Raw genomic sequence first — 12,730 nt, 5'->3', positions numbered from 1 at the left:
AATAAGTTTTCTTATCAGGATTCATCCAAAAGCAAAAAAATTAATTAATTAAAAGTGTCTGGCAATAAGACAAGTATATCATGTGCTACGATACCAGCAAATACAAAAAACAGTAATAAGATTAGTAACACGTAAGAGTCTTCTACATAGAAAGAATTGTATGTCAGAACCTCTGCCAAGGCTTGAAGAAATTGTATTAACCTTGAGGCTGGAAGGGACTATATTAGTGACTGTTGGATGTTGTCTTAGTCCAGGCACTCTGAGAAACAACACCAAGACAGGATCAGACATGCAAGAGATAATACTGGGGGGAAAACCCACAAGGCAAATGGGGAGGGAGCCACAGGAGGCTGGGATTGCTGACCGATGACAATGACCCTTTAGAGTGAGAGAGAGAGATGGAGAGGGAGAGAAAGAGAATTTAGACTACAGTGCAATGGGAGTCTTCCAGGCAAAGTCACCATCAAAAGAATCAGTCACATATCTCATAGCAGTGGGTCTGTCCAACCCAGCCACTGGCTGGAAGCAGCTTGTGGGAAGTGTGATCTCAGTGTGAACAAGGTGTTGGATTCAGAGCTGGAGTTGAAAGTTAATTACCCTCCCTTCCCCACAGCAGGATATCTGAGAGTCACACTTTAATGGCTGCCACAGATGCATTATATGCTTTTATAAAAAGTACAGTTATAATAATTGTTAATATTTATTGAGTACCTTCGCAGGTGCTCTAAAAGAAAAGATATCTTACTCATCTTTGTATACTCTCTTCACAATGTAGACACAATGCAGCAGCCAAGCAGTGCTCTAAAAGTTCACATGTATGGATGCGGTAAGTACTATTATTATCTACAGCTTGCAGATAAGGAAACTAAGGCGCAGAGAGGTTAAGTAACTTCTTGAAAATCACACAGCTACCCAAAGTACACAAATTACCCTCAATAAAACTCTCCCGAATAGATTACTTTTAGAGGTGACATTCTTCATTGCTAGCCTCTGCGAGATGAGTCTTGTGGCAAGAGAGAACTGGAATTTTACTATTCCCAAACCCATCCTGATTCCTAGGATGCCCCCTCCTGGCAGAAATGTTAAATTAAGCACTTGAAATCACCTGAACTTACTCCAGGATCCATGCATAGGTCTATATGCAATTAGTTGGAGCCACAATTTTGGAGTCACTCAAGATATTTATAGCACAGAGTTTAACAATATGGACTCGGATTACTGGGTTAGAATTCTGCCTCCTTGACTTACTAACTAGTTTTTCAATATTTTTATGCTGCAGTTTCCTCATCTGTCAAATGGAGATAACAATTAAAATTATCTTCATGTGCGTTAATAGATGTAAAGCACTTAAAATGTTACTGGTGCATAATAAATGCTTAATTCTTTTTTTTTTTTTTTTTTTAGTGCTTAATTAAGTCTTAATAGTTGCTGCTAGCTGCTCACATTTACGGTACCCTAAAATAAGATTATTCACATTTGATTTAACATATGTTTGCATTAAGTGTCTACATTGTGAAAGGCAAGTATACAATGATGAGTAAAAGACAATTCCTGTTCTCAGGAAACTTATTTGCAACTAATGAACTTTTTTTTTTTAATGTTTATTTATTTTTGACAGAGAGAGAGAGCGAGCGAGCATGAGCGGGGGAGGGGCAGAGAGAGAGGGAGACACAGAATCTGAAGCAGGCTCCAGGCTCCGAGCTGTCAGCACAGAGCCCCGAGCTGTCAGCACAGAGCCCGACACGGGGCTCGAACTCACAGACTGTGAGATCGTGACCTGAGCCGAAGTCGGACGCTCAACCGACTGAGCCACCCAGGCGCCCCACTAATGAACTATTTAAGAGCTCCATTCTTACCAGAGAAGCAAGGATCACTGCCTTTTGCAGGCAAGTAAATGTTTTGGTTTGTTTATTTGTATCTTGTTGGTGGAGAAGGGAAAAAAAAGACTAAGGAATCGACAAAGGTGGGTTTGAGCCCTGGCTTTGCTATGCATCATCACCTATATGACAAATGAATGAGCCTTTCTACACTTCAGTTTCCTCATTTGTAAAATGAGATGATATTAATAACTACCAAATAGGGGCACCCGGGTGGCTCAGTTGGTTAAACGTCCGACTGTGGGTCAGATCATGATGTCTTAGTTTGTGAGTTCGAGCTCCACATCAGGCTCTCTGCTGTCAACACAGAGCCTGCTTCAGAGCCTCTGTCCCTCTCTCTCTCTGCCCGCCCCCCTGCTGCGCTCTCTCTCAAAAATAAACAAACATTTTTTTAAATGTAAAAAAAAAACAAAAAACACAACAACTACCAAATGGGACGAACAATACCCACTTTGTGTCATGGTTGTGAAGAATAAGTGAGATAAGGCACGGTGCTAAGTACGTACAAAGTGCTTAAAAACCGTAACTTAAAAAAACTATCCAACTTACTGTGATTCCTCTAAAAGTAGAGCCTCCAAAGGAAAGAGATCATCTCTGATTTCCTAGAATTATCTATTATGCCAACCTAATACCAAAGTTAGTGAGAGTAAGCAGTTTCCATGGAAACTGAAGAGGCAACTTGGAGCATGAGTGAAAGCAGGCACCTCACCAAATTAGGTGAAGTAAAAAAGAAACTTCACACCCTCATGCTTATACTCAGGTCAGCACGTAGGTGGTGTGTTTTGCAAACCTGGGACCAGAACAGGCTGCCCTTCGGCTCTAGAGAGTTCTCCACACCCAACCAGATACACAGACACACCTCAGCCTCTGGCAGAAGCTTCCAATAAGTAGATTTCATAAGGCTGGAAATCTTTCAAGGGTTCTATCCTTATTTCATCTCCTTACCAGACTCTCTTCTATTCAGCCCTCGGCATTAACACAACTTCTGTCATTACATTCTGATGACTGCAGGCATGAACATCATTGAGTTGCTTCTGTAATGATGATCTTAAGATCCTAAGCCATTCCAGGCCATGATTACAGGTTCCTAATCCACAAAGTCAGCAGGGAATGGATCAGTTTACCCAACTGATGAAAGATTGTTTTCTTCACTAATAGTCAAAAAGGCAAATACAAGGCCTGGTTAGCAGACAGAAAGGGAAATCTGCAGATATTCACTGAATAGACATCACTGTAATTTCTATCGTAACACTAAAAAGAGATCTCCCGACACATGTACCAAGGGGTGCTCAGCTTTGGCTTTTCTGTTTCACTAAATGCCTAGAGTTTTCCTGTCCTTGCAATTTTCTTTTCTCTATATGTATTTTCTCTAGGCCTATACACGTAAGTGACTTTATAACTTATAAGAAAAAAAAAAAAAAAAGAAAGAAACCAAAAAGATAAAACTCTCTACAGGTATTTAAATTTTTTAAACCAGGAAATATTTTATTAATCTATGAAGAATGTTTTCAGGGCGCCTCGGTAGTTCAGTCAGTGACGTGTCTGACTCTTGATTTCAGCTTAGGTCATCACCAACCATAAGATCTCATGAGATGGAGCCCTACTTCAGGCTCCGTTCGCTGGGAGCACACAGCCTACTTGGGATTTTCTCTCTCCTTCTCTCTCTCTTCCCCTCCCCCGCTCACACGCTTGCATGATCGTGCTCCTTCTCTCCGTCTCAAATAAACATTCAAAAAAGAGAGAGTGGTTTTCAATGGTCATTAAACTGAGGGTGAATACTTCAAAACAGCCTATACGTAAAACAGAGCAAACTATGATGGATAGAGGTTGTTCTCAACTAAAAACAAACGCATTTCAGCACAGTTGTAGGGTTTGATGAATCATGAGGAGGCCAGTGAGGAGTATGACTCTGTTTAGGGCAGTATGAATGTCCAGATGCTGAATGGGACAGGGAGTTAAGACACTTGAATATGCAACAGAGCCTGAAGAAGCACTTGCTCAGGGTTCAAACATTAGGTGGACAGGTGGAGAGTGAAACTTTTTTTAATCAACTTGGGACTTTGATTCTGTTTGTAGATTCATTATCAGCACTGCCACTTGCCACTGAATTAGTCTTCCTGAAAAAGTCACTATGGAGGGATCAGCAACTTCTATTCACTAAAGCACTATATTTAAAATACGCTAAGCCTTTGAGGTATATCATTTAAACAGCAAACATCTAAAGGACTGATCAATGGACCAGGCTTTTCAAATATTTTATAGATTCATTGAATACTGGATAAATAAGATAAAATACATAAAATCCTTTGCAAAAGTCTAGGCATTGCTAGACACTGATATTATTATTCATTGGATACAAAATTATCTGTGATAAAACTATGCCCTTTTGACTAATTAATGGATGTGGTCAAGTAACCTTTTTCTCTCTCTCTCCATATATACATACGTATATATATTTATATACACATATCTATACACTTCTCTCTATATATACCATATACCTTTCAAGAACCAAGGTTAAACTTGACAGAAAGATGCTCAATTGCATAAAATAAATGCACACTAAATCCACCCTGGGACTATTTGCCACTTAACAGGTTGAAAACGTTCAAAAATTTTATACATTTTGTTGGAAAGACCATGGGAAAACAGGCATTCTTATATTGCTGACAGCCTCTATGAAGGGCAATTTGGTACTATCTATCAATATGTAAAATGCATATACCCCCCCCAAAATAAATAAAAAATAAGATAAAATGTATATGCCTCTGATCTACTAATTCTACTTTGTGGAATTTATCTTTGCGGATATACTAGTAAAGGAACAAAATTGCAGGTTATTCAGTGGAGTATTTTTAGTGATAGCAAAAGGCTAAAAATAACTTGTTTACCAACAGAGAATTGGTTAAATTATTTAAATTACTATGTAGCTAAAAAAATTTAATTAAAAAAAAATTTTAACGTTTATTCATTTTTGAAAGACAGAGACAGAGCATGAGTGGGGGAGGGACAGACAGAATCCAAAGCAGACCCTAGGCTCTGAGCTGTCAGCACAGAGCCTGACATGGGGCTCGAACTCACAGACCGAGATCATGACCTGAGTGAAGTCGGACACTTAACTGACTGAGCCACTCAGGCACCCTCAAAAAAAATTTTTTTTAAGAAGGAAGCTTTTGGGGCACCTGGGTGGCTCAGTCAGTTAAGTGCCGGACTTCAGCTCAGGTCATGATCTCACAGTTCATGAGTTCAAGCCCCACATCAGGCTCTGTGCTGACAGCTTAGAACTTGGAGCCTGCTTTGGATTCTGTGTCTCCCTCTCTCTCTGCCCCTCCCCTTCTTGTGCTCTGTCTCTCTGTCTCTCAAAAATAAACACTAAAAAAAATTTTTAAAAAGAAGGAAGCGAAGACCAACATCTTACTCTAAGATCTATTAAATGAAAAAAAAGCAGGCACTATATTCTCCCTTAGGTACATAATAAACTAATCTAGAAGGATACGTAGGAAGCCCGTAATAGTGGTTACTGCTATGTGCTAAGGGTGGAGGAAAATTGGCATTAGGGGAAGGGAGGTGGGAGGAGACTTCACCATAAACTTCTTTATATTTTTAACCCAATTTCCATATTACCAATTTAGAATTTTAAACCAGAACGTTTTTAATTTAAAAATTTTTATAATACATCTATATGACTATTATTCAGTGATAAAAAAGAAATGAGCTATCGAGCCAGGAAAAGATATAGAGGGCCTGAAATGCATATTGCCAAGTGAAAGAAGCCAATCTGAAAAGGTTGCATACTATAGGACTCCAACTATATGACATTCTGTAAAGCTTCAGAGATAGTAAAATAACATCAGTGGAGGCCATGGGTTGGGGGGGGGCGTGGGGGGCAGGAGAAAGGATGAATAGGTAGAGCACAGAGGATGCTGAGGGCAGTGAAACTACTCTGCACCATACCGTAACAGCAGATACGTGACATACATTAGCCAAAACCCGCAAAACTATACAACACAAAGAATGAACCCTAATGTAGAGCATGGACTTTGGTTAGGTTCATCAATTATAACAAATGTACTCCACTAATGTCAGATATTAATAATAGGGGAAACCGAGTCAGAGGGAGAGAGTATATGGGAACCGCTCTGTGTATCTACTTAATTTTATGTAAACTTAGAACTGCTCTAAAAAATAAAGCCTATCGGGTGCCTGGGTGGCACAGTCGGTTAAGCGTCCGACTTCAGCCAGGTCACGATCTCGCGGTCCGTGAGTTCGAGCCCCGCGTCGGGCTCTGGGCTGATGGCTCAGAGCCTAGAGCCTGTTTCCGATTCTGTGTCTCCCTCTCTCTCTGCCCCTCCCCCATTCATGCTCTGTCTCTCTGTCCCAAAAATAAATAAACGTTGAAAAGAAAAAATAAAGCCTATCATTTTTAAGCATAAGCATATATATACACATACATATACGCACACATATATACATCCTCTTTTCATCCAGCAAAGGCCTCACACATCGAAGGTGCTCCATAAAGGACTACAGCTACTGCCTTAGCGGTCAAGAGCTCAAGCTCTGGAGTGGGCAAATGAGGCTCTGATTCTAGCTCTACCATTTTCTAACTGTGTGGCCTTACTTATCCAAGCTACCTCTTCAGCCTCAGTTTCTCCGTCTGCAAAATGGAAGAAAAACACCGTATTTCCTCCTAGGGCTGTTGTGAAGATTAAGTAAAAATGCATGTGAAGTACTTGATTAGCACAGTGCCTAACGTAAAAGAAATGCTCAAAAATGCCAGTGGCGGCTGTAACGGTAAAATGATTGTTCACAGAATGACTGATTTGGCACTTCAGGTTCCAAGGTTACTGCACCACCGGCATTATCTATAATATCCCCAAAGGGCCCCCAAATTCTCAACTCCAACCTATCCGCCTTTGAACACCATCCACACTGCCTGAGCCCCGGACACTTCAGACATGCTTTGACCCCCAGATGCTGTTTTCCCCGCAAGTCCAGGCCCTGGAACGCGCCCCCTCCCGGCCCCTCCCTACTCCACCCGGCCCGGGCCCCACTCAGGCCCCGCCCCGCCTCCTCCCCCGACCCTGGCCTAATTGTCTGCACTTCTTTCCTTCTGCGAAGCTGAAGGAAGCTCCTACCCAGATACTCGTAGTCCGGTAGGGCTAGGCGCTCTGGACTCAGCATCCTTTGACCACGGTAGCTTCCAAAGCTCTAGCTCTCCGGCTTCCGGAACCCAGGTCGCCGGCTCTCTCCGTTGCCATGGCAACCACGCGGCGGGAGGAGGCGGGAGGTGGAAAGGGTGTCTCGCCAACAGTCTCCGTATCGCAACCCCAAGCTGGCCACCACACCGGTTCCGGGAGCAGTCGCTTCACGGCGGTCGAGTTTTCTTAGGACTCCCATTCTTGAGGAGCTGGTTTTAGAGGAATTTGAGGTGGAGATTCCCTTGAATCTGTCACATTTCCCGGTATCGAAAAATTATTGCCAGCCCTCCGCGTCCGCGATTTCTGAATTTCATAACTGCTATTTCTGCTTTATACAGCTGTTATCCTAACGTGCAGTAATAGCTCCCACCCCTAAATTCCCATAAACACTTAATGCCCCATGACCTATGTTTATCTCTTTATTATTTGCTGCCTTAAATTGCTACCAAGTGCTTTCACAGGCGTATATTTTGGCTGCTCCTTGAGGTCAGGAATGTGTCTTTTCAGCCTATGTCCAGGCTGGACACGCAGAAGGTGCTTATTAAATCCTCTAGTTCATTAATATTTCCTCTCAAAATCCTATTTATCTTTAGTCCCAATTTCTACTCCTATCCCTTACTATTTGATACCCTTCCCAAGTGTCTTTCTTTTTTCCTACCAAGACATTTCACTTCTTGAGGGGATGGGATGCACAAACAAGGACACTACCAGATTTTTCCCCCCTTTATATGCCTAATTGATGACTTCTCTTTTAAGGAAGGAAAGCATTCACTGGTGTTGAACGTCCCAGATATCCAGATATTTCTTTTTGCTCCTCTCCACTCCAGCAACACGTTAGTGGTCTGTGGTTCCTGTCACAGTTGAAACCTGGTAGGAAAAGCCACTGTATCCTCACTTTTTAAGTTAGTTCCCACAATGTGAGATTTTTGTGAAAAAAAAAAAAAAAAGAATGAGAAAGAAGTGAATGAAAGAAGGAAGAAAAAGATATGGAAGGTAGGTAGGAAAGAAGAAAGAAAAATCATGCTATGGGAGGAATATCCATGAAGCCAGTGGACCACCTACACTGGGAGGAAAGGGAAAGAGGACCTTCTTCTCTTTGTGTCCGCGGTCTATTCTTAGCCTTTTCCAGCAGGAGCTTCAAACCTCCTAATTCTCCCTTTCCCTTAAAATTGTATATGTGTCTTATTTCTAGGCTCCTGTGAGTCACTCTGAGTTTGGATGTGGTAAGGATCAGAGCCAAACTAGGACCTGCATTTATGATCTCGAGGTAATGAATTTACTAATTTGGTATTTAATGTCAGGTCCTGCAAATTTGATAAAAATATTTGCTTTCTTCCTCGATGCTTGCCTCTTGCCCCTCCCCCCCCCCAGTGCAGCTTGAGGGTATAGAAGTTTCATAACTTTCACACCTGTGACTTATTACTATGCTATTAATAAAGTAATAAGATAGTAATTATTAAGGTTTACAATTTTATTTCCAAGCAACCCGAAGCTATTTGCAGATCATTCATTTGTCCTCATAAAAACTTCCTAAGGTACTTCTCCCTTTTTTTAGTAGAGAAACTGAGGAACATGGCAGGAAAATGACTTATCTAGCATCATCCAGCCAATCGGTGAGAGAGCTAGAACTGGATCACAGCTATCCCAACCTCCAGGCTAGTGGTCTGACCACTAAACCACACAGCTCTTTTTTTAGGGTTTGTTGGCTTGGTTTTTTATTTATTTATTTTTCCTTTTGCTCTGCCCTGCCAGTAACTGGAAGCCCCCAGATAAAAGAAGAGAATTTCAAGTCCAGGCTGAACATTTGACATCCTCTTATTTGTGGAGCGTTATCCTGGGACTTGGAGGGTGCTGCTGTTGGGATCTGTGTGGTGGAGCTGGGAACCAGCCCCAAGAATATAGCTTTGTTTGGGCATTAACCCATTTGCGGTTATAATAATGATAAGTTTCAGCACCAGTGGCGCCCGACTGTTAATGACTCAAAGAAAGCTAAATAAGAACAAGATGTCATCTCTGGAGCAATTAGTAGCTTTTTCCTACAGCTCCATCTCTTCCATAAAAATCCTAAGGACCCTTATATTTAAAGTCAGTCTTCTACTCTTAATGTCTTGAACAGTCTATTGAGGAAGAAAAGGGTAGGAGGTTGCTAGACTAAGGCTTCAAGAAAATTTGAGGTTGCACAGAAATAACAGGTAGCCTTACTGGTGTTGGAATTACTGACTGTTTTATTTTTCTTCTTTATACTTTTATATATTCTCAAAATTTTCTATAATAGGTATGTATTATAACTTGAAAACAAACAATAAATGACTTGAAAATCTTCAAAATATTTTTAAAGCAGAAGTTATGACCTTCCAGATAGTATTTGTTTTTCCCAAGAAGGAACAGCTACTTTTAGACTTCTCTTCTACCATAGAGTACATGATAACAGATTTTGGCCACACTTCAGTAGCAGAGGACATTTTTTAGTGAAATAAACACAACATGGGTCTTAAGAAGAGTGGAAATACACAAGACTTGTTAAAAGCAGATGTAATTCTGTGACCTTGTTGAATGTTAAGGAAAGGAAAAAAAATGTCAACTTTCAATTTGGATGGGTTTTCAGATTCTTAAATTATCATAACATACTTCTGAAAAGGTTACCTAAACAAATAATCATCCCGGTAAACAACCAACTCAGAAGACAACTCCACAATCCTAAGTGTAAGCAAGCGACATGAAATTGATCAAAGCATAGGGAAGGTACCAGATGTTAAAGTCATTCCTACAGCATAAGGAACAGAAACATCAAGGTCAAAGCAATCAGAAAAACACCTACAAGAGATGATATGTGGAGACATTAGTTTATCAGATTATAATTCCTAATTATAAGGAGAAAATTAATAGACATCTCTGGCTCTGCAGAGGACCTATGACGAGACTGACACGGAAATTTCTCCCTTAAATTGAGAACTACAGGAAAGCAAACATGAATGTACTAAATAGTTTTAAACTTCAAGGAAACAATAAGGAAAGAAAAAATGCAGGCTGAATTATTGCTACAAAATAGGTTCAAGAAACTAGGACAAGCTTTTATCGACTCATCAAGCAGAAAAGATGCTAAAGGCAAAGTAGCTACTAAGAAATGCAGGTCATGAAATTCATGCTGAGCTCTTCTTAAAAGACTTATCTTCCGTAAAAGCAAAGCAGAAACTAAGTGTGATGCCACTGTGTGGGATTAACATGTTCAAATTAAAAAATGCTATTTACAGACAAGTCATTTTGAACTGCTACGAGTCAACAACCCAGAGATTTGGGAGAATTTGCAAAGAAAAGAAAAAGAAACATTCACAAACTCTTAGTTAAAAATAACTAATGCATTACAAGCAAGCGGTTATGAGGACATGGCTTAAATTGAACCGGAGCTCAAAGGTGATTACAGACTTGAACCTTCTTGTTATATTATATTTTCAAATGCTGTAAAAAGAGTTGGGAATTATACTTTCATACAGTTTGAAAGGGAAAGAGATTTTCTGATCTTTCTTGGTAGCTCACAAAACTTAGCTGTGCCTTCCTCTGTCCTCGAGTATGCACTTGATAAGCATTTATGTCATTAAAAAAATTCTTTGAACTGTCCTACTAGATTGTGAGTTCCTTGAAGGCAAGAGACAATGTTCACTCATTTTTAAGTTTCTAGGACATGCATAGTGCCTGATAGAATAAATACCTGTTAAGTAGACTCCCCCCCCCCCAGATTAAAAGCCTAGAAAATTAAATCTATCCAATCCATAGGATTTATGGTTTCCTCATAGGAATCAATTCATGAAATAAATCCATTAAACAAAAAGGCCAGCAAAATGCAAGGCGTTGTTGAGAAGGGCATTAAAAATCAAATAGAGGGGCACCTGGCTGGCTCAGTTAGAAGAGTGCAGTGATCTCAGGGTTGTGAGTTTGAATCTCTACACCCTGGGGTTGGGTGTAGAGATTACTTAAATAAATAAACTTTTAAAAAATCAAACAGGGGCACCTGGGTAGCTCATTAATCAACCAACTCTTGATTTTGGCTAAGGTCATGATCTCAGTTTGTGAGTTTGAGCCAGTCTTCGGGCTCCGTGCTAACAGTGCCTGTTTGGGATTCTCTCTTCCTCCCCTCTCTTTCTCTGCCCTTCCCCCGATAGCTCTCTTTCTCTCAAAATAAATAAGTAAACTTAAAAAAAAAAATCAAACTGGGGCGCCTGGGTGGCTCAGTCAGTTAAACATCCAACTCCGGCTCCAGTCATGAGTTCGAGCCCCACATCAGGCTCTGGGCTGATAGCCCAGAGCCTGGAGCCTGCTTTGGATTCTGTGTCTCCCTCTCTCTCTGCCCATCCCCTTCTCATGCTCTGTCTCTCAAAAAATAAACATTAAAAATTTTTTAAAAAGCAAACAGAGCATTGGCATATCCTTCATATACCTAAATATTGTGTGTGAGAGATCACTGCATGTTAAGAAATGCCCAGAAAACAAAACAAAACAAAAAAACAGCCAACAAAAGGCATATTGAACAATGCCGCATGTGGACAAGCTAAGAGAATTCATTCAGGATGAGAGGGAATATACTAGGAATAACTAAATAAACTTAGGATATGAATTGTAAGTTCCCAAACTTTAGAATCTTAGGACAAAAAGCTACAGTCTCTGCATTTATTTTTCCTCCAATTCATCCCTAGATTGTTACAAGAGTTTATTGTTCTAAAACTCAAATCTGACCAAGTTACTTCGATACTTTAAAAGCGTTGCTGGGTGCCCCGGTGGTTCACTCAGTTAAATGTCCAAACTCAGCTCAGGTCATGATCTCACAGTTCAGACTCTCACAGTTCAGTTTTCATGAGTTTGAGCCCCTGTATCAGGCTCTGCTGTGAGTGCAGATCCCACTTTGGATCCTCTGTCCCCCTCTCTCTCTGCCCCTCCCCCACTTGCACAGGCGCACGCGCTCTCTCTCTCAAAAATAAACAAAACTATAAATAAATTAAATAAATAAATAAATAAATAAATAAATAAATAAATAAATAAATAAGTTGCTGACTCACCATGACTAGGATGGAGCAAATTCCTAAACATGCAGACAATATATATCCCTTCACAGTCTGGTCCCAACCTATTTTTCCAGCCACCTTGCCATTTACTCTTCCCTACATATGTAATACTCCAGCCATACTTTCCTACTCACTCTTCCCAAGCATACTGGCTCTTTCCCACTCCCTTGCTTTGGTATAAGTTTTTCTTTCTACCTAGAATGTACCACTCCCACATTTCCTGCCTAGTAAACTTTTGTACATCCTAGAAGACAAAGGCCAATGCCATCACCTCAGGAAACCTTATCTAACCTCCTAAATAAAATAGGGTAAAGGCAGGGAGGGAGAACAAGGCAACTTTAGGCTGATAAGATGAGGTTTCTCTGAGGCTGGTATGCTGTGCTGAGATCTGCCATGGGAGGGCCTGGGGAAACAGTAGAGGAGGTAGCTCATGCAAAAACTCGAAGAAATGATAGCGTGTTGCAGAGCTGAAGGAAAGCCAGTGTGACTAAAGCAAAATGAATAAGGGGAGAAGTGGTCAAAGTAGGAGGCAGAAGTCAGATCATGAAGGACCTTGTAAGCCACATGAGAAGTATGGATATTATTCCAAGTGCAATAG

General features: G+C 40.7%; 1 protein-coding gene across 4 annotated transcripts in view; it reads right to left on the bottom strand.

Annotated features, from left to right (window-relative positions):
• CD1H11orf49 (chromosome D1 C11orf49 homolog) overlaps positions 1 to 7,191 on the bottom strand; it is a 197,626-nt gene extending 190,435 nt beyond the window's left edge. For 3 of the 4 annotated variants that reach the window (XM_043582455.1, XM_043582457.1, XM_043582458.1), the window contains exon 1: positions 7,016 to 7,157. In XM_043582455.1, coding sequence (XP_043438390.1) covers positions 7,016 to 7,061 — 46 coding nt within the window. In that variant the 5' untranslated portion in view covers positions 7,062 to 7,157. Of the gene's footprint in view, positions 1 to 7,015 lie in introns of all 4 variants that reach the window. The other variant, XM_043582454.1, reaches the window with a different exon arrangement.
• Positions 7,192 to 12,730: the final 5,539 nt, after the last annotated feature.

Source organism: Prionailurus bengalensis, chromosome D1 (genome assembly GCF_016509475.1).
Source record: "Prionailurus bengalensis isolate Pbe53 chromosome D1, Fcat_Pben_1.1_paternal_pri, whole genome shotgun sequence".
Taxonomy (NCBI): domain Eukaryota; kingdom Metazoa; phylum Chordata; class Mammalia; order Carnivora; family Felidae; genus Prionailurus; species Prionailurus bengalensis.
The sequence above is the reverse complement of the archived record's forward strand: the minus strand, read 5'-3'. Positions and strand labels throughout refer to the sequence as shown.